The sequence below is a fragment of the Anabrus simplex genome, chromosome 5, assembly GCF_040414725.1.
Source record: "Anabrus simplex isolate iqAnaSimp1 chromosome 5, ASM4041472v1, whole genome shotgun sequence".
NCBI lineage: Eukaryota > Metazoa > Arthropoda > Insecta > Orthoptera > Tettigoniidae > Anabrus > Anabrus simplex.
The window spans coordinates 192485389-192508972 of record NC_090269.1 but is presented as its reverse complement, the minus strand read 5'-3'; the positions used below and the strand labels follow the sequence as shown (position 1 = coordinate 192508972).

The following is a 23584-nucleotide window of genomic DNA, read 5'->3' as shown; positions in this document are numbered from 1 at the left end:
CCCAATTTCATCTACAACTTCCCTTGGAGCGATGTCCTTGACCAATTATTGCATTGAAATCGTCCATTATGACAGGAATTTCATCCTTCTTCAGGTCTTTACGAACAGTTCCAAGTTGTTCATAGAATATCTACTTCGCCATCATACATTTTGTCTGCTGTTGGTGCATATATCTGCAAGATGTTTATGTTAAAATGGTGAGCATGAAAGTTGTTATACCAGGATTCAATCAGAAATTGGTACAAAGTTGCTCATAGAATTCGTAAGTTCAGAATTTACAAAGATTCCAACTTCATTTCTATTATCTTTATTGTTATCTTAATTACCAGAGCAGTAGAATATACCATCATCACAATGACATTGTGATATGGCTTGCAGATTTTTGAGGAAAATTATGCTAGAATGAAACTGAAATACACATATGCGTACAGCAGCATATCTTAGCTTGATAATATTGTGTGCCTGGATGAAACCTAGATTATTACCATTCATTCATGGGGAAAGGGCTGCACTGGTGAAAATGTGGTGGCATGTGGTACGTTATTATTCGTGATAACTGTATTATTTTGTATTTTCATAACACAAATTTTACTCTGTACATGAGGATGGTTTAGTGCGGCTCTGTTCTAGCATTGTGTTGTGTACCACTAGATAGTTCTCGTTAACAACTTCGCGACATCACTCCAACTTCAAGTCAAATCTCAAGGTGCCCCAAATGTAACAACAGATTATACTGGAAAAAGAAAAAAATAAATTATATTTTAATAGAACAGAATATAATTCTATTTTAATTAAGTTGTTTCTTTATGAGGTATAATCTGTTATTATATGCTTTCCTTTTCAGGGATTTTTTAAATGTTATGATGGACTGAAGAACCTAATAGTAAAAAAATTAAAAAACTAGTAAGAAAATTCAACTGGAAAAGTATGTATGGTGAAATTTGTTCTGCTGTTCATCATCATCATTATCCATTCAATCTTACAACTGCTTTGTCCCTGCAATTTCTTCAAATGAATCCATCTTTGGCAATTCTTTTCGCTTTTAGCTCCTCCATAATTTAGCAGGTTTTGAAATATCAGTATCCTGATAAAAAGAATTCAACCCCATTCTCTGTCCTTTTTACCACCCTAGTATTTTTCCTAAAACAAAAAAGTACATGTTTGTTTATTTTTAAAAGATTAAAAATATCCATTGTCATGTCTGTAAAATGTTAAGTTTTTGAGATATACTGCCTCATGCAGCCAATGCTAGCGGATATCTCATACCAGTATCAGGGGATTCAAACTCCATTTTGTGCCATAATCTGCTCTCTTTCACCTAAGGATTGCTAGAACTCTCCCTATATTCAAGATCGTTGTTACTCTTTAATGAGTCTATTATTTGGTGTTACATACGATTCTAGTTTTATTGCTAGTGTGTGAATATTGACTAGTTTAACTTGTCCTTTCTTTCTGGCATCAAGACTGTCTCTCCTATGGAATTTGCAGCTATTGGAATTCACGCCATACATCAACCTTAGTTTGTTCGTTGTTATGTGCCTTTTGACTGGTTCAACTTGGACTTGCGATAATTCAAAAACTCTATTTTAACTCTTGTTTTCATGTAATTCGAAGGAACTCCATCCCCACAATAATTAACCGTGCTTCACGCATTGATGTATACACTGACTGACAGAGCAAATGCAACACCAAGAAGGAGTGGTTCGAAAGGGATGAAAGTTGGGGAAAAAACAGAGACGGCACGGACGAATAATTGATGTTTATTTCAAACCGATATGCAGGTTACACAATGCGCACGGCATCGACGCAGTAGGATGTAGGACCACCGCGAGCGGCGATGCACGCAGAAACACGTCAAGGTACAGAGTCAATAAGAGTGCAGATGGTGTCCTGAGGGATGGTTCTCCATTCTCTGTCAACCATTTGCCACAGTTGGTCGTCCGTACGAGGCTGGGGCAGAGTTTGCAAACGGCGTCCAATGAGATCCCACACGTGTTCGATTGGTGAGAGATCCGGAGAGTACGCTGGCCACGGAAGCATCTGTACACCTCGTAGAGCCTGTTGGGAGATGCGAGCAGTGTGTGGGCGGGCATTATCCTGCTGAAACAGAGCATTGGGCAGCCCCTGAAGGTACGGGAGTGCCACCGGCTGCAGCACATGCTGCACGTAGCGGTGGGCATTTAACGTGCCTTGAATACACACTAGAGGTGACGTGGAATCATACGCAATAGCGCCCCAAACCATGATGCCGCATTGTCTAGCGGTAGGGCGCTCCACAGTTACTGCTGGATTTGACCTTTCTCCACGCCGACGCCACACTCGTCTGCGGTGACTATCACTGACAGAACAGAAGCGTGACTCATCGGAGAACACGACGTTCTGCCATTCCCTCATCCAAGTCGCTCTAGCCCGGCACCATGCCAGGCGTGCAAGTCTATGCTGTGAAGTCAATGGTAGTCTTCTGAGCGGACGCCGGGAGTGCAGGCCTCCTTCAACCAATCGACGGGAAATTGTTCTGGTCGATATTGGAACAGCCAGGGTGTCTTGCACATGCTGAAGAATGGCGGTTGACGTGGCGTGCGGGGCTGCCACCGCTTGGCGGCGGATGTGCCGATCCTCGCGTGCTGACGTCACTCGGGCTGCGCCTGGACCCCTCGCACGTGCCACATGTCCCTGCGCCAACCATCTTCGCCACAGGCGCTGCATCGTGGACACATCCCTATGGGTATCGGCTGCGATTTGACGAAGCGACCAACCTGCCCTTCTCAGCCCGATCACCATATCCCTCGTAAAGTCGTCTGTCTGCTGGAAATGCCTCCGTTGATGGCGGCCTGGCATTCTTAGCTATACACGTGTCCTGTGGCACACGACAACACGTTCTACAATGACTGTCGGCTGAGAAATCACGGTACGAAGTGGGCCATTCGCCAACGCCGTGTCCCATTTATCGTTCGCTACGTGCGCAGCACAGCGGCGCATTTCACATCATGAGCATACCTCAGTGACGTCAGTCTACCCTGCAATTGGCATAAAGTTCTGACCACTCCTTCTTGGTGTTGCATTTGCTCTGTCAGTCAGTGTATTTTAATGTCCACAATGTCTATTATCATACTTTAACAACCCCATGATTGTTTTTAATTTCACAGATTGCCATCATTAATGCATTCCACGACAAATACTCGTTTTTAACTTGTACATATTTTGTTACAATCTAAGTCTAATATTTTGTGTTGATCGTTGATTATCACTTTTTTATTATGACATGGTTACTCTTTTGATACGAGGATACTATTTTGATCATTTTTAAGGTCAGGGCCCTGACCTAGTCTTTGTGCATTAACGGCTGATGACGTTTGCTATGCCGAATGAAACGTCCCATTATTTAAGACACTTCATGATTATACTATAATTCAATGAGTGTATTGTGATGTATTGAATAGGTGGTTGTAAATAAAAGAATTTTATAATTTTAGTATATCATCTTCAATACAGTTCCATTATGAGATTAATTACAGGTATCTCTCCTACGAGTCAAATATCACCAAAACCTTTCCTTCACAACTACTTGATTCTATACCTCTTCATTTATGATCCGATTGAGCCATTTTACTTTGAGCATTATTCTATAACATCACATTTCAAAGGCCTCTATTTTCTTCCTTTCTACAGCAATTACCCTCCACGTTTCACTTCAATCTAGTGTCACATTCCAAACAAATACTTTCAGAAACGACAGTTTGTGGTGAGTAGATTTTTCCTTTTCATGAAGGCTTCCTTTGCTAATGTTAACTTACAGTTTATGTCCTGTTTGCTTCTTCCATCATTGGTAATTTTAACTTCCTAGGTATCTAAATTCCTTAACTACCTTAATATTTTGTACTCTTATATTATGTGCTTCATCTGATCTTACTCTACCACACCTCATCACCTTTGTTTTTGATTAGTTCGTTTTCATCTTGTATTCAGTTTTCAAAACTGTATCTATTCCATTCAAATCTTCCAAGTTTTTACTAATTCAGAAAGAATTACTACATCACCAGAAACTGTGAGTTTTAATTGCCTCTCTCTGCAGATAAATAATGAAAGGAGAAAGGAAAAAAAGGAAAGAGAAGAAGAAAAGAAGGGAAAACAAAAAAGGTCTGAAGGTGACAGTGCTCACCTCCTTCCTGTCTTTCAAAACAGTAGCGATACTGAGGAGAGGGAGAAAGGAAGGAGACACAGGATGTAAATAGATAAACCCAAATAATACTCACTCTGAATTAGATAGAAGGCCAGATCCCCTCTGCCGTGAAGGAGATCGAGACACAGACCGAGGACCACAATGAGCGGCATTATGAACACGACTGTGAGAAGCCAACTGCTGTTTTAACACCACCAGACGATCTTGTAAGTTGGAATTGAGCTGTTCTAATTCTCTAATGCGAACCTCTTGTTCGGTTATCACATCTTCAGTATTGAGATCACGACGTTGCTCTGCAGTAGGAAGCCTCTGCTTACGATCACTTGCTAGCCTCAGAAGCTTTGCAGCTAACCTGAAACAATACCATTAAGAAAATATTAATAAAACAATGAAAACTGATGAGTAAAAACAGGAATGCCTTTCCTTCACTGAGGACTATATAAAAAGAATTGAGAAACTCAAGGAACTAAACTGAAGCACAAAACTTAGTGTGTCCTTCTACAGATACAAAGTAAACATATGGCAAATGTGTGCTAATTAACAGAGAAGATTAAGATCACTAATGCTTTGTGACAGAAAGCATAATATTATTGCATATTCTAACACCTCTAGGCAAGGCATAATAACTGACCCTTCTGTCCGATTCAAGGTTGCTCTTCAAAAAGCTGAGGATGTGGATAAGGAAGAGAAAAGGATATATGAACCTACTGTTAATTGTTTCATAGACCGATATAAGCTCAAATGCATTGATGTAATAGGTCTACTGATAGGAGCTCGAGGTGCATATAGCTCATTTCTCTTTACGAATTTCTAAAAAAATATCACATTCAAACTTCCGTACGAGATGAGATGGTCACCATAATCCTAAAAAAACAGTTCTCAAACTCTGAATCACCATCTTAACACACACCTCTAGGTGTTTGTTTGAAAATGTATATCATCTCCTGTATATATAAAAGAACATGTCCCGACTGACTGACCGATTCATCATCGCCAAGCCAAAACTACTGGACATAACGAAATGAAATTTTGAGGACACATTTATATTACAATATAGGTGCTCACTAAGGGAGGTTTTTGGATATTCTGTCACTAAGGGGGTGAAAAGGGGGTGAATTTTTAAAATCATTGTATCTATATCTCAAAACATTAAAAGTTTACAGATGTAAAAATTGGTTTTTACAATCTCCTTTAAAAATAAAGAAACGCATACCTTTTGTTTTTGGAAAATCCTACTAGGAGGAGTGAAAAAGGATGAAAAATGGGTTGAATGCCTTTAATGAGTATACTTATATCTCAGAAATGTAAAATGTTACACACGTAAAAATGGGTATTTGGAATCTCCTGTAAAAGTAAAGAAACATAGGTGATTTGTTTTTGGAAACGCCACTTAAAGAGAACTAAAAAGGGGGTGAACTTTTATAATGAGCATGTCTACAGTATATCTCAAAAACTGAACATGTTGCAGAAGTGAAAAATAGTACTTTTTATCTCTATTAAAATAAAGAAACATGCATTTTTTTGTTTTCGGATAAACTACTTGGGTGGGGGTAAAAATGACTGAAAATGGGGTTGCATTCTTTTTATTAGGATACCGATATCTCATAAACTGAAGATGTTACAGACGTGAAATTTGGTAAGTTATTTGGAATCTCTTTTTCTGAAATCTACTTAAAGGGACGTGGGGGTAGAATTGAAAAATTATTTGAATTATTTGTATGAAGATACTATTATCTCAAAAACGAAAGATGTTGCATACGTGAAAATTGGTATTTGGAATCAGCGTTAAAAGAAAAGAAACCTATATTCCTTCGATTTCGGAAAATCCAATGAAGTGAGGGAGGGGGGTGAAGGATTTGAAAAATTGAGTTAATTGTAAGAGGATACTTACATCTAATAAAAACTAAAGTTGTTACAGACGTGTAAATTGGTATTTGGATCCCCTTTAAAAACAAAGAAAAAAGCATTTTGGGGGAAAAATCATCTTGGGTGAAAAGGAGTTTAATTCCTTTTATAAGGAACAAATATCTCAAAAACTGAAGATGTTACAGTTGTGATGAATTGAAATGTCGTATGGCTTTTAGTGCCGGGATATCCCAGGACGGGTTTGGCTCGCCAGGTGCAGGTCTTTCTATTTGACACCCATAAGCGACCTGCGCGTCATGATGGGGATGAAATGATGATGAAGACAACACATACACCCAGCCCCCGTGCCACTGGAGTTAACCAATTAAGGTTAAAATCCCCGACCCGGCCGGGAATCGAACCCGGGACAGTTGTGATAATTGGTATTTAGAAGATCCTTTACTAATAAAGAAACAAGTTTTTTCCCCCTGGAAATTTCACTTAATGGGGGGAGTGTGAAAGGAAGTGAAAAAAAGCAAATTCTTTTTATGGGGTAACTTATGTCTCAAAACTGAAGGTAACAGACATGAACATTGGTATTTGGAATCTCCTTTAAGCATAAAGAAACATGCCTTCTTTCTTTGGGGGAATTGATTATGATCATAAACTGAAAAATTTTCATCTTTCCTGGGTTTGTTTTAAAGAGCCATCTTTTCCTTTGAAGAACTTGGAAGTTAGATTACAGTAGATTCTCCTGGCACATAAATAAAAATCTAAACACATTTGAAATAAACGACAGGAATGATTTTGACCATGCAATTGTTCACCTCTATAATAAAGTCAAAAATGCACGGAAGTATATAATTCGTATCGCCAGAAATCCTGCGCACTTGCCTGCAAGCGACAATGGTGCTGGTCACATCGTCAGCAATGACAATGGCAGCAGATGTAATTTACCGCCAAGTAGTGGCCTTGCATCTTGCTGCGGCGTCCAAAACATCAATAATATTAATAACCTAAATTCAACTAATATCACCCACCCTAATAATAATAATTTTCTGGACCGTCGTCAAAAGGTGTGGACCACACTGGGAATGGGTCCTGGCTGGGTAATGACTATTAATGCAGTCCGGATGCGGCTTCAGTACCGCCATGGCACCCAAGACGACACCACACCGGATCTCCTCAAGGATTTCATCATCACAGGTTGTTCTGCCATCCGGCAGGTCCAGTCATGGCTGTGACCTCCATATCTCTTGATCTTGTGCCCTTTTCTTCACTTCTGCAAATTCTTCCTTTCTTTTTCTAATGCTGTCTAATAACTGGTATCGTCTCCTTCCCCTTCCTCATTTTCCTTTTATCATCCCTTCAACTGCTACTCGTAGTAAAGTGTTGTGTCTTAGATTATGCCCTATCCAATTTTTTTTCCTATTTTAGATTACGGCCAGCACGATCCTCACTTCTCCCACTCTCTTCAGAACTTCCTCATTTGATATTTTATCTTCCCACTTTACTCCTTCAATTCTTCGCCAAATCCACCTTGCAAGTCTCTTCCTCAGATCTTTCTCTAGCGGGCCACAAAGCAGGTTTTTCTTCTTGTTGAAGCTTTCTTTGGCTAAGGCAATTCGAGCTTTTATGTCTGTTATAGAGTGAAGATCTTCAGTCACAATACTTCCAAGATACTTAAACTTATTCACCTGTTCAATAAATTCTCCCACTATCTTAATTGTCGCTTTTTCACCTTTACCTCAAAATATCATGAATTTGGTTTTCTTTTTGTTTATATATTTATTTATCTACTGACTTGTTTTACATGGCGTGGCTCAGGCTATGAAGCCTGCTGTTATGCCAAACCATCTTATATGTCCTACATTATACAAACTACAGAGTATTAAGATTTCTAATTACATATAATTAATTATAAAATTAAACTTAAATAATAGTTGTAAAGCAAAGGTAAATTTCTGAGAGTCACTATTTAAAAACATTAAATACTCATTTTTTTAAGTCTATGTACCATTTATAACATATTTCTTAAAAATACTTTTCTACTATGTATGTTTCTAATTACAGCCGGAAAGGAATTCCAAGAGCGTATGGTTGCAGGTATGAATGAGTTGCCGTAACTGGCCGTGCGGTAAATTGGGAAGCTCAGCAGGGAAGAGGTTTCTGACCTTCTAGGTATACTGTTTGGAGATGACAAGTATTTAAGATCCATTCTCAGATAACTTGGTGTGTGTGTACGGAGAATGTTGTGAACAAGCGAAACAGAGTGAAGGTTTCTTCTCTCCGCCAAATATAACTACGACAGCTGTTCAAGACAAGTATGACAATACCTGGGCATATTTAATACAAAACGGATGCATGTAATTATAAGCCCGCTGAAGTTTAGCGTCAAGTGTGGTGTATAGGTTGTTGTATATTACGTCACCATAATCAAAGATGGGTAGAATTAAGCTTTGAACAAGTAACTTTCTCATATTTAGTGGAAGGAGATCCCGTAAACGTTTAAGAGAGTGCAAAGAAAAGAATACTTGTTGGCATATTTTCGTCATGTGCTCCGTCCAGTTTAAGTACTTATCAAAAATGAGGCCCAGGATTTTTACAGTTTTGTTTATTTGTATTCGTGTTGCATGGAATAGGATTGGGGGAATTTTAACACTTTTCAGTTTGGTATGATTATTTTTTGATCCTATTATGATTGCTTGCGATTTGAATGGATTGACTTTAAGAGAATTATTTTCAGTCCAGTCTTTTATATTTCCCAGGTCATCGTTTAGTTTGTTAATGTCTAGTTAGATGTCTTCCGGGTTTGTATGTATATAAAGTTGAATGTTATCTGCGCAGAAATGGTATTTACACGTTTTTATGTGTTCTGGTAGGTCATTTCAGTACAGTGAGAACAGCAGTGGCGCTAGAACACTGCCCTGAACTACTGAACTACGCCAACTTCAGTTTGTTGCCAGTGTGATACTTTCGTACCTCATGCTCATTCCATACTCTTCACACTTTTTGTTTAATTCTCTCGGCATTTTGCGGAGGTCCTTCACATTTTCAGCTATTACTGCCATATCATCAGCAAATCTTATACATTCAATTCTCTTACCTCCAACGTTGACACCTCTTTTACCATCCAAGCATTCACAAATAATTTCCTCAAAGTAAATATTAAACAAAGTTGGTGATAAGCAGCAACCCTGTTTAACACCTTTTCCCAGTCTGATCTCTTCTGTTAATTCTCCTCTTATTCTCACTCTTGCTGTTTGGTTGTAATATAATTCCTTGATCAGTCTCCTCTCTCTCCATTCCACTCCATGCTTTTTAACCCCTCAGCGCCGACCTCTATACGTGGTATAGACCCCCTTTTCTTCCGTAGCCGCCGACCTCTATACGTGGTATAGACCCATACATGGTTTCACATTTACGGCTATAGCGCGAAGAGTTTTGGTGTTATGGATATGCAAATTGTTTTGTCTCCAAGAAGACATTTTCGGGTTTATCAGTGTTCTAAATAAGAATTGAAAATCGTTAAAGTGTGGTTGCTTTTGCAAGGATAAGTATTTGTCAATTATGTCTGAGCACCAATCCCTGCCTTTTTAATAGTCCGTTTGCTCCATTGTTTCCCACAGAATAAAATAAAGAAATGATGATCTGAGAAGTTTGTCTTTTCGTGTGATGTTCTTTGCTCTAATTTTGTATTAAGAGTGTGGTTTATTTATTATATTTGTCTTTATTTCTCAGCTTGTAGTCTTTTCGTAACTCTCCGCGAGTGCTCTGTGTAGGCATCAGTTAGTGCTGCTTTCTGTCATACGACACGAGAAGCAGTTGTGCATGGTATATATCTCGTTTGAAAGACGATGTATCGACCTTTTAATCTGGAATATGTATCGAGTTGGTTTGAGTCGTCATAAATGTTATTCCCCTCATTCAGTTTCGTCCTGCCGCTTTCGGTCCCGCTGCAGCTTCATCAGCTTGTGTGACGCACCGCGCTCAATGGCTAGCTCCTGCTGAGAGTAGCGTTCTTGAAATATTGTATAATTCAAATGAAAGTTTAGTCGGAAGTAGTAGTGGCAGTATTAGCAGTAGTGATAATGAAATAGATGATGTGGCTGTGGCCGATGCAGTGGTAAATGATGAGTGACGATGAGGAGGAACCAGTACTTGGAACTTTCGTGTAGGAGACTATAGATAATTATACAGGTCAAAGGGAAGTTTTCAACAGTGAATTATGATTCCTAGATTCTCCAATAATATTTAGACAAGTCACAGGGTCAAACATTGAGCAGTTATCTTATCAGTTTCAGCTGATGGAAGGTTTGTTTGCGTAGTACAAAATACGCTTCTCGGGCGGGAAACGAAATATTCAAGGCCGGCGCGCATCAGATAATACAGTTCCAAGGTTGCATTAAATACGTTTTATCAGGAAATTAGCACCCAAGAGTGAGAAATCCAAACCTCAGAGATGTTGTATCGCGTGTTCAAAACACGGTGAAAAGAAGACATCGGTGTACTGCTGTCAGGAGTGTGCCTTGGGTCTCTCTCTCGAAGAGTGCTTCGAACTCTATCACACGGAACTAAATTACTAAGGAAATGTGAAACAATTATGTAATTACCTTCATGTACATAGTTCTACAATAAGTAATTCCAAATTTCGTGAATATCGGGCTACTCTTATACTAGTAGTAACGCTTTAAGTGAATCAATGTATTTCAGTCGCGCGTAGTTAAAATCTCATCCGGCCGTGGGGTAGGAAGCTCTTTAAAAGGCTGCGACGCTGAGGGGTTAAGTATCTCCAAGAGCTTATCCCACCTCAGTTTGTCAAATGCCTTCTCTAAGTCTACAAAGACTGTGTATACTTTTCTATTCTTCTCTATGTACCTTTCTCCTATGACTTTCAATAAACCAACGGCATCCCTTGTGGCTACTCCATGCCTATATCCATATTGTTCTTCACCAATATAATTCTCCATTTGTCTGTAAATGCTTCTGTTTATTGCTCTTAATAGTATTTTAGCTGCATGAGAAATTAAACTTAGTGTCCTGTGTTCTTCACATTTCTTACTATTTTTCCTTTTTTCTATTGGTATTATTATATTTTCCAGAAAATATTTTGGCCATTTCCCTTTTAAGTACATTTCTTGACAAAGTTTCACAAATATATCTTTTCCTTTCTCCTGCAGTACTTTGAGTAGTTCAACTGGTATTTCATCTACACCAACTGCTTTACCATTCTTCATTCCCCTAATAGTTGCCTCTATTTCCTCTTCTAATATACTGAACCCAGTCTGATTTCATTTATTTCATCTTCCTTCTCCAAGTTTATACTACTCTCGTCTGGTCTGCTGTTCTAATCACATAACCATTCTATGTACTCTTTCCATCGTTCCTTGACTTTTTCAGGCTCACTTGCTAACTGTCCATTCAATGTTTTAATCTGTCATTCCACTTCCATTCCTTTTACCCTTGAATGTTAATTCCATAGCTTCTTTGTACATCATGTCATATTTACCTTCAATTTCCAACCGTTCTATTTTGCTGCAGGTTTCTCTGATCCACTTTTCTTTAGCATGTTCAGTCTCCCTTCTTAATACATTATTTAATTTTCTTTCTTCCTTCTTGACTGTTTACGTTTTTCCATTTTCTCCTTTCTTCCATTTTGTCCAACATTTCTTCAGTTACCCATTCCTTTCTTATTTTCCTCCTCCGTTTTGTTCCCAGAACTTCTTTTGCTATCTCTTTAAGATTGTTTCTAAATCTCTCCCATTTTTCATTAACACAGTTGCCCTCATTCTCAGTTTGTAATGTTTCAACAAGCCTCTCTTCTAACTCTACAACATTTTTGTTTTCTTTCAAAGTTTCAAGGCAAATCACTTCATTGCTCTTACTTATCCTCCTACTTATCCTAACTCCGCCTTTTACTGTTTTCAAACAATGTATTGCCAATAACAATGTTGTTTCTTCTACAGAAGTCAACTAACATCTGGCCTCTGTCATTTCTAACTCCGAGCCCATATTTCCCAACTATTTTGTCTTCACGTCCTTCTCCAACAACGGCATTCCAATCTTCCATTATCACCACACATGCATTCTTAATTTCTCTTCCACTAATCTCTTATATTTGGTAGTAACATTCCTCTACCTCCTCTTCTGGGTGTTGACTGGTTGGCATATAAACATGAATTATTACAAAATCTTTCTGATTGCCTTTCACTCTTAGCATAATTATTCTCTCATTTACGTATTCTATCTTGAACACTTTTGGCTTTATATCTTTCTTAATTAGTATTCCTACTCCATGTTGTCCACTACGCTCAGCACCTGAGTAATATAGTGTATATCCTCCACTATCCAGTTCTCCACTACCTCCCCATCTCACTTCACTCATGCCTAGTATGTCAAGTTTGTTTTTAGCCATTTCTTGTTTAGCATTTTCCAATTTTCCTTGCTGTAATAAAGTTTGTACATTCCATGTACCTATCCTCAAAATCTGTTTACTTTTCCTAGGGCTTTTAGTAATCCTTCCTTCATCTCTAAGAAAACCTCGATGTATTCCCCTCCTGGAGATCCAATTGAGGGGAAGTTTTACCTCCGGAGTCATTTATACAGAGGTCCATTGCCATGAACTTCTTGGGACAATTTCAGTGGTGGATTTGATCCACATTAAAAATGCTTATAGGAAATGATGGCAAAGGTTTAGGGACCCAACTGACTGGGTGGAATACCTGAAGCTAGCCCGGGAAGTATGAAATTGATTGCTGGAAAGAAAGATTGAAAAATCGGAGGAACTTTGCCGTCAGATCGCGAATTTTGGCGGATTATGTATAAAATGTTCAGCATTCAATTATAAATTTCAGTATAATACCATAGTGAACCACAGGTATCTTGCTAGTATTATTAGATTTTTACTAATGTAGTTAAAAATTAAATGTTTATTATTACTGTCATGTGGGAATACTGAGTCCTATGGGTCTACTTCCACTGAGAGGCAGTTTTTTAAATAAATAAAAAATATAGTGATTAATACACTGGCAAATAATGAACTCCTAACAAGAAGGAGTTGTGGTGGTTAAACGAAAATCAGGAAGATGATGCCTATACAAATTTTCTTGCTAGTCGACAAAAAGTCATGACCTTGCAAAGCAGGTTTGCTTTAAATACCCATCGTATACTTCGTGAGCGCGTCACCACCCAGTGTTGACATAGTGAGGTAGGTGTGAGTCAAACATGCCTTTAAAGAGACTAAGAAGGCATTATCAGCAGCTTACCAAGTTTGAATGAGGCCATGTAATAGGGGTACAAGATGGTAGATCTTCTTTCTGCAATATGGCAGAAAGACTTGGCAGGGATGTATCCACAGTGCATCGGTACTGGCAACAACAATGGTACGGGAAGGGCTGTCTCAAGAAGACTGGGGTCCGGCTGCACACGAGCCACTACGGGGAGGGAAGACTATTGTATTTGCCGCAAGGCTGTGTTGGATGATACTGCAATTGCAGCAGCCATTAGAGCTCGAGTTGGCCCCAGAGTGACACAGCAAACTGTAACAAATCGACTACTTGAGGGATAGCTGCCATGCAGCATTCTTGTCACTAAATCTAAATCAATGCAGACTGCAATTTCAATGGTGTCACGCTAGAGCTCACTGGAGGGTGGATTGGAGAACTGTTGTGTTCTCAGATGAGGGCTGTTTCTGTCCTGATAAAAGTGATGGCTGTAGGTTTGTAAGATGACCGCTTAGAAATAAGCTATCTGCACTGTCAACACACTGGACCTACCCAGGAGTTATGATCAGTGGAGCAACTTTTTCGACAGTAGGAGCACTTATTACAAGATATCAGAATCATTCCGCATTAATGGTTTTCATTTTACAAAGGAAATTTAATATGACCTCCTATTCAATACATACACATCTAAAATGTGTTAAAACATGATGAAGACAGGAATGAAAACAAATGAGACATGATGGAATTAAAACAATAAGTGATTATGGCAAGGTTGTGGACCCCTTAGTCTAAAACGTGCAGTGTGTTACAATTAAAATGAGGACGAATTCACTGAGCTAAAATTGAAAATGACAGTCTGTCTTTGTTGAGTCACCATCACAAATAGTTAAGAGGGCAGCGAAAAATTGAGAAACTATGTTTGAGAAAAAAACAAGTGCCAGGTAAAATGTATGTGATACATAGTGGAAACCGCCAATGAAGTTCAAATTTATTAAATAGTTGCCCTCTCGAACAGCCTGACCTTCTCAAATTTAGCGGTCCTGTTCTCACCGATCGTGTCTATTGTTGGCTCAGCTGTATTTGCGAGGATGGGAGGAGTGAAGGGGGAAGGGGAGGGAGGTGCAAAGTTAGTGGGGAGATGGGGGAGGGAGGAGTAGTGTTGAGATGGAGGCTTGCTTTGTTTTTATTATAGAAGTGCTGACAAATATATGGAATGAATGTTTCAAGTAGAATGTTCTTTTTTTCATTGATTTCATTTAAATTATAAGAGGGGTTCCTAAACTGATCTATATCGATGTGGATGTTCTCGAGAACGTTGAGCAAGGTGTCTTTTTGCTCATACTGCAAAATCTTAAGATCTTTACCTATTGTTGTGTATTCATGACTGAATTCTATATGATGCTCACCCAAAAAAGCAAAAGCAAAGTCACCTCCGTACAGGTCATGAAGGCCCCTGGAGGAGTGGAAGGTACAGGCTTCCACCATTGTTAACCTCGGCACGTGATGGGGTAGAGTGGTTAGCTCTACGCCCAGCCGCCTTTGCCCCCTTTGGTGTAGGCTGAGTGAATCTCAGGGCCATATGCACCTCCGGAAGTGGAAATCTCGTTTCTTAAATTTTACGACTTCCTGGCGGGGATTCGAATCCACGTCCTTCCAGGTGGACTGAGCACGCCTTTACCACCTCAGCCAGGCAACCCCTATGATGCTCACCCATAGCTGAAAAACGATTATATTTGAGAGCGTTGCAATGTTCTGTATATCTTATGACAAAATTGTGGTCTGATTAACCAACATAGCTGGAATTACAGGATTGGCATTCTAATTTGTAAACTCCAGAGTTCAAGTATCCATTACACTGGTCGACAAAATTTGAACTTTTTATTTTGTTACAAGGGAAACAACAGGGGTTTCTGACTTTTTTGTGTGTGTGCTGATTTCAAATCTTTTCACAGAACTTTTCCATCACCTAGGGTTTTTGAGCAACAACATAAAAACCATTTTTGGTGTCTATACACTGTAGTATTATAATATTTTAGCTGAAATAACATTTACTCAGCTAAAATGTTTGTCAGCATGTTTAGGGACCATTCACCCTGGTAGCGCCTTTTCATTTCCGTGATGTCCTTGTGGAAACACTCTCCGTGTTCATCGCTCACAGCCCCTAGGTGTTCAGGGAAGAAATCAAGATGGGAATACATGAAGTGTATTTCTAGAAACATATTACACCCCATTATCTTGTAGCTGTCAATCATCTCACTGACAAGTTCTCTGTAGTTATCAGACTTGAAATTTCCTAGAAAGTGTTTTACAACTTTTTGAAAGATTGCCATGCAGCTGTTTCTTGTATATTTAAGTGGTTTTCAAATTGCATATCCTTCATCAGTTCTCTTATTTGAGGGCCAACAAATATTCCTTCTTTAATTTTAGCATCGCTGATCTTTGAGAACTTCTTTTTTAGGAAGAGAAATGCACTGCTATCACGAAAAAAAATATTCTTAAACAAGCCTAGTTTGACGTGCAGTGGAGGCAATAAGATTTTTTTCAGGTTGTATAAGTGGCAAATGAACATTTTCATGTCCTGAATTAAGTGACACACTTTCTTTGAATATAATGATTTTATCTCTGCTATTTCACTTGCACAAGAAGCAGCAGTTGTAACCCTAGTAATATGGCTATAACCTTCAAATCCCCACATATCTGCCAAGAAAATTGGTAATACTTGATAGCAGAATGTAAGAGCTTCATATTATCATAATTTTCCTTCAAACCAACAGCATGGGCTAAAGGAATGGATGGATATATGTTTCCATTATGTAGTAATACTCCTTTCAAACTTGTTTTCGAGGAGTCTATGAACAAACACCCATCCTCAACTTTATGCTCAACACCAAGTGTCTGAAATAAATTCTCAACATCACTGCAGAAAACTAGGTCCTCTTCTTTAGAAAACAAATGCTCCAATTCCTTTTGGCACTTGCAGGAAAAAACTTACTTAGGCATCACCCTGCAGTGTCTTCCATCCTTTCAAACTTGAGGCGAGTAATTCTGCCTTGCTTTTACTTAACCCTTTGGGGTCCACTTGATTTTCCACCTGCATCCTGCACAGGTCCAATTTGACATTAGGCTAATATGGGAAGGAAGTACTCACATAAGTAAAAAGCTGAATTTTTACATTAATAATATGAACTGCAAATTTATTTACTATCAGTCAAGTTAACCACATTATCAGCGATATTTTTTAAAAGTATGGTACTTCCGGAAGCATTTGTTCGGGTGTAGTCCTGGGTTCCCTGGACAAGTCTCACAAAAAAATGATGTCTCCTTTCTGCCTCCTTTCACTTTCCTGTCGATCCTTGGTTTTTTTGTCCTGACGAGCATCTATGATGTGTAGCTTCCCATTCAGTCGAAGTTCTTTGTCACAGCTACTCTGTCGGCCGCACTTACGGGCATTTTTGTTCCTAATGTCCCCAACAAGCCCCATAATAATTCGGTCCCTGAAAGTCTGGTGATTCACCTCAGGCTTATTTTCTGCCTTTTGTTGCAAGTTATATAGGTGAAAACTGTTCACCAAAGCTACCTCTATCACCCAAAAGTACAATTTCCTCCACCACTTCAGACTTTTCACTACAAAACCATAAGATGAGCAGTAGTGATCAGCACGATTGACCCCTCCCATTTTGCCTGTGTAATCTATAATGGCAACAGGCTTCAAAATTCTTTCTTCTTCTTGCCCATTACGGTTGTGTCTGACTACCTCCACCATTGATGGGTTGTGCCATGTACTAAGAACTGAAACAGTGCGCTTGTCTTTCCATGAAAATACCATAAACTTTTCTTCCTTCCACAGAGCACGAATTTCATGCTTCTTCAGATTTAGTCTCCTATCTTTCAGCTGAGGTAGTAGTCCTTTCCGATTCAATAGCACAGTCCCAGTTAGGTGAATTCTCCTTTTCAACAGTTCTCTTGCCAGTTCCATACTAGTGTAAAATCGATCAGTAAACAAATGATAACCTACAGCTTGAGTAACTTGAAGTATGTCTGTCACCAGCTGTAAAACTATTCTACTGCCAAATGTCAAACCAGGGAAAAGTAAATTTAGCGTAGTAAACGAGCCAAAGTAAGGAATCATGGACAAAACATACCCATTCAATGCATCAGCAATAACATATATCCTAATCCCCCACATTGTTGGTTTTTGTGGATTATACATTTTGAAAAGGACATGCCCCTTGAAGCTTACAGTCGATTCGTCAGCTGACAGATACTGAATTAGCCTATAAAATTCCAAAAATGACTTCCCTACACATTCTAAGACACTTCTAAATTTACTCGATTTTGTTACCATTGTTGATGCACTTGATTGTGGAGGGGGTGAAACATGAAAGCTATGAAAGCTCTAGAATATCTGAAGAAATTGTTTCTGAGAAAAAATGCCCTTACAGAAAGTCAATGAATAGAGCCACAAGTCTGAAAATTGTTCTTTTAGAGTTATCCTTTTTGTACGTGCCATATTCAGAAGAACACCATGAAATGCCATCATTTCATCGACAGTAACATCGACCCAGTTCCACCATATGGAATGGTGCTGCAACGGCATACGTTTGGTAATACATTCTCTTACATACCTGTTAGTTTCCTTACATATTTTGGAGAACAGTGAAACCGGGAACAGCAACAAAAAAAAAATCCAAAGGAGTTTCCGGCTTCTTTCCTGTAGCAGGAGGTATGTATCCCATAGCACTGTTGTGAGAATACTTGGAAAAAACACCGTCACCTTCTTCATAAACTTTCCATTCGTCACCCACTACATCAGCGCTTTCGCCACTATCTTCCATGTCATTTTCCTCCTCACTCGAAATATCATTCTCAGATTCAGGAATAATAATGTCACCATCAGAATCCGTCAACAAATCATCGTCAATTTTGCCACTGTCACATAACTGTTCGTAAATATCATCAGGCTCCATGCCGCGGCTGGTGGACGCCATGTTGATAACGAAAGTAAACACAGCTGTGACAGTGAGGAACTATCTCCAAAGAAATCACAATTCAGCTTAAAGGAATGAACAGCAGATAGCAGTAGGCAAGAGAGAAACACCAAGGCTGTATACTGTGTAAAGCTCGGCGACATTTCTGCTCCAGCACACAAAATATATAGCCTTAAAGTTGTGTCGGACTAGGTCCGACATTGGACCCCAAAGGGTTAAACCACGATCACGCACCAAATCATTTAATTCCTCCTGTGTTACAAAGTGACGGTCTTTTATAGTATCATCTTCTGCAAAATCTGGATCCTTCTGTAAATCATCATGATGTTCAAAAAATTATTCAGTCTTGTCATCTGGTGGAATTGGTATGGAAAGTCCTGGCCCATGAGGCACCGGTCGAACTGCTGAATCCAAAGATGGATATTTAACAGTATGTCTAGATTTCAAACTTATTCCAGATACATTTGTCAAGCAGAAGTAGCAGTCTATCATATGATACTTAGGTTTGCGCCATAACATAGGTACTTGCAAAAGGCATATGGCAGAATCATTTCAACCAGCCAGTTAATAGCGTTCCACTTCATACACCATATTTCTGGGGCCCATGTCATGTTCTGGTCTATTTTGTTGTTAAAATAATAGTGATAAGCCCTTCTTATAAGAGGAGTAAACTTCCGTCTCTGCGCTTTGAGTCAGCTCACTCCACACGTAACAGAAGTTTTTTTAATCATTTATGCACTTTCGAGACATATTTCTTATACACACTACTATGGATCATATTACACACTTCCATTTCAATCCAACTGACAACAGAAGAGAGCACGGAATAAGCTTCTTCCTTTTAAGAAAGCTCCAACTCGCAGTGTGCCCGTTGCAAAAGTCGCTATGGGTTCTCTGAAATTCCGCTACAGTCTGCCACGCAGTGACGGAAGATAAATTCTAACAAGCTTTCTTTCAATTTGCAAAAACGTTGGAAATACAATTGCGAATTTTACTATTTTCCAACAAGTTTAGTCGATTCTTCTTCGAAGTGGTTTGTTTCCATTTTGTGGACAACATGAAAAACCTTTTCAAGTACTTATTCTGCGACTTGTTTCCAACTGTTCGAAAAATTCTTATTTCTGAGGAGGCTAGATAGAACTAACCTACCTCCTGGAGTACTAGACCCATTTAGGATACACTAGTTAGCAATTTAAAGTACATTGCAACAACACATTCCGCTACAGTTGGGCACACTGACTCATCTGCAAACTTTACCTTAAAATCATTGTTTTGTAGGAGAATATAATTGTTGTAACTTGTGAACTCAAGGCAACAATCACCAAATGTTATAAGTCCACTGTTGACAAAATGAAATGAAATTAAAATGTAAAATACTCCTTCTAACCTATATACCTCCATTGCTAATAAACATTAACAAACTTACCAAAAAAAAAAAAAAGGTGGGTGGTGGACAATTTCTTACTTCATTTTTGGAATCAGCAGATTAAAATACATAAGAAACACCTGAATTTGTTTCTGTGACAAATTCATTGTTGACAGTGTGTGGATTGAAAATAAGTCTGGAATTGGTGTGGGAGGTTCTGAACACTATTTTAATGTTGTGTTTTTCAAAGATATTACAAATTTGGTAATCCTACTACTATTAATTGTGAAAGTGGAAAACTTCTCTTTAGGAGCGGAATCTTTTTCTAGGGCAGTCTTGGGTCTGCTCTTATACCTATTGATGATTCCGCTGATGAAGGTTCTATTGAAGCCATTGTCTTCTGCAATACTGTTAATAGTATTAATTTCTTTTTTGTAATTCTTGCAAGATAAAGGAACAGTTAATGCTCTGAGTACCATGCTACTGTAAGCTGCTTTCTTATGTATGTCTCGGTGCAGAGAAGTTTGTTGGATGGTACTGATGGTGTGGGTGGGTTTTCTGTATACATTAAAGGATAAAGTGTTATTGCAGTTGTGCATAATGGTCAAGTCCAGGTATTTAAGGGCATTATTGTTGTACTGACTCTATGGTGAATTTTATATGTGGATCAATGGAGTTGAGAAGTTCAAATACCATACTATATTGCTGTTAGTAATACAGGAGTCTAAAATAATAAACGTGTCATCTACATTGCATGTCCGTTGAATGCCTTTAATCTTACCAATGAAGTGAGAATGTTCTAAATGATCGATGTAAATATCCGTAATGATCCCTAAAGCTGGTGACCCCGTGGGAAGACCCATCTGTTGGTAAATGACATTACTGAAAGTGAAGAAATTGTTATTCAATGTAAATTTTGGAATCTGAATACATTATTCTATTTTGCCTATACTTAATTGAATTTGGAAAGATTGTTCTTAATCAATTATACAGTGTTGTTAACAGGCATATTAGCATACATGTTAGTAACATCAAATGAATGAAGTGTGTGGTGTTTGGATAACTAGAGTTACTTAATTTTGTTGCAAAATTATGTGGAGTTTTTTACTGACATATTGGCTTGAAAATGATAGTGCGATTTAAGGAATTTGTGAATGAAGTGAGATACTACATAAGTCGGACTATTTCTGAAATTTGTTATGGGTCTTATGGGGATGTCGGTTTTATGGATCTTGGGTAGCGCTTTCGCTGTGGGAAGCTTCAGATTCATGATAATTATTTTGGATTTTTCAAGGTCATTAAACAAAAAACAAAACATTCTTAATAATGGTTTTCATGTCTCTTTGTATTTTATTTGTTAGATGTTTTTTAGAGGTTATGAAGTCATTTTCTGTAAAAAACATTTTTTTTATGTAGTCACTATTATCCATGGTTATGGTAGCATTTCCTTGTCAGCTTTTGTTATTATTAAGTCATTGTTTTTGACTTTTTTCTTTAGTTTGTGGCTTAAGCTATGTGTTCTATGTTGGGTTTCATGTTTTGTTGTTTAATCAGCATGAAAGATAGTTTACGTTTGACTTCATATTAGACTTCTTCTTGTATGTTTATGGGTAACTTATTAATGGCTAATTCTGATTCAGCTCTGGTGGAAATTAAATTATCACGGTTAAAAGGATTACCCCAAAGTAGGAGTACCCTTGGCGTTATCCCAAGAACCTTGACAGCGGATTTGTATGTCAGACTGGTGATTGAACTTGTTCTGCCATTCATTTGCAGTATTCAAGGGGATGTTTTCCAACAGGATAATGCTCGTCCTCATACCACTGCTATCACCCAATGTGCTCTACATAGTGTTGAATAGTTACTTTGGCCTGCGAGATCACCAGACCTTTTGCCCACAGAGCACATATGGGACAATATGTGACGACAAATCTAGCATCATATTATTATTTATAAGCTTCATTTTCTGTATTGATTGGATTCAATGTATAGACAAGAAAAGTGTTCCACCGATCAATACTTATTTACTGTGAATAAATTATTATACTAGTACCGGTTTCAGCCTTTCATGGCCATTATCAGCTAGTACATAACATTTATAGTCATTAGACAAAATTACAAAGATGTTACGTTAGATCATCCGGATGTCTAATGAATAATGGAAGTAAAATATATTGCAGTATTGTTATGTTAAAATATTTGTGATTAAAGGTGGTGGTGATGGTTGCAATTAACTAAAACCTATTGAGTGTACATGGATATGAGTACATTAAACACATTAAAACATATAGGCCACAGTATAAAACACTTAAAAAATATAACACATTAAAACATAGTATATATTTTAAAACCGTCTATTAAAATTTGAGTTCTTGTTGTGTAGCATTCATTTTTCAATCTTCTTGTGCTAATTTAGTTGTATTAGGTGATCATCGAGAATGTTCTATGGCTGATATACTTTATATTGATGTGTTGTAAGAACTCTTGTCATTAAAATTTTATGAAAATTGAGTACTGTGCAATTCAACTATTGATGTACTCCAGTAAGTTTTATATATACTGCGAGACAGGGTTTGGTTTTGAAGCAGTTGGTGGTGACACCTCTCTTGTCTATGCACGTTATGTGGTTGTTATCTGTAAAGATAAGTTAATGTAAGTATAGCGTGCATATGAAGGAATGCCTGGTGTATGTATGAAAATGAAAAGAGTACTTACTATTGTTGTTGTGGAGGTTGTGTACCAATATGTTTGGAGACTTGCTGTGTTCTTCTACAAGTACATCTGGGGCTCACGTTAGCTGTGGGGAGGGATGTAGGTGGAGGAGAAGGAGGAGTGGCTATTGTGGAGGTAGGGGCGGGGTTAGGCTTGTGATTTGTCAGTTTGTTAGGGACGTGTGTTTACTATTTTGAGATTGTCATTCTTTATTGAAGGAATGGCTTTATCAAAAATGATGCTGGTTTTCTCTGTAATGTCATTAATGTTATGATTGGGGTTAGCGTATTGGTCCAGAGAAATATAGAAATCTTCGGTTATGTTGAGCAGGGGGCCCTTAGAGTTTATGTTTAATATCGTCATGTCATTATTGATGTCTGTGAAACTATGCTTAGATTCTTCTACATGTTGACCTATTGATGAAGTGAAGTTTCTGCCTGTACGTCCAATATAACTTGTGTCACAGTTGTTACATTTGATACGGTAGACACCTCATTGGTTGTATTTATTATTATTATTATTATTGACTGTTTTGGTGTTGTGTATAGTGTTGGTGCTGTTGTGTGTGGTTTTGAATGCTATTTTCAGGTTGTGCTTCTTAAAATAAATAAGTATTGATCGGTGGATCACTTTTCTTGTCTATACATTGAATCCAATCAATACGGAAAATGAAGCTTATAAATAATAATACGGAAGCCAACCAGGCTTCGTGAAGGCTGGAAAGAAGACTGCCACACGACAGTTGTCTTCTTAATTGCTCTCAACCCGTTGGTAATTGGGATAGCTAGCCAATCTGATTCCCAGGACACCCAGATGGTTTGACGTAGCTGAGAACAAATATCTTTAGCAGGTACATTCATAGGCTTTGGGGGTAAAAGTACCGCTTCCTTTGCAAGTTTATTTCCCGCAATTCCAACGTGGCTTGGAAGCCAAATAAGAGTGATTCTGGTTCCAACATCATATAATCGGACTAGAAAGTCATGAATCTGCTGCACCAGTGGGTGTTACAAGAAACAGGTTTCAATAGACTGCAAAGAACTTAAAGAGAAAATGGTTTTGTCACCCTGTGCAAACTGCAGAACTTCTAAAATGGCATAAAGCTCCGCAGTATACATGTTACATACACTAGGAAGCAATATCTTCATGCTTATATTGCCGGTGACGAAAGAGCAACCCACATTTTCTCCAATCTTAGAACCATCTGTGAAGACATGTCTTGCGGCCGGATACTGGTGAATGAAGTCCTGAAAATACCTCCGATGAACAGAGG

General features: G+C 38.4%; 1 protein-coding gene across 1 annotated transcript in view; it reads right to left on the bottom strand.

Moving 5' to 3' along the window:
• The window catches only part of LOC136874430 (X-linked retinitis pigmentosa GTPase regulator-interacting protein 1), a 1071624-nt gene that overhangs the window by 964363 nt on the left and 83677 nt on the right, over nucleotides 1-23584 (bottom strand). The window contains exon 6 of the mRNA XM_067148064.2: nucleotides 4254-4532. Coding sequence (XP_067004165.2) covers nucleotides 4254-4532 — 279 coding nt within the window. The remainder of the gene's footprint in view (nucleotides 1-4253; nucleotides 4533-23584) is intronic.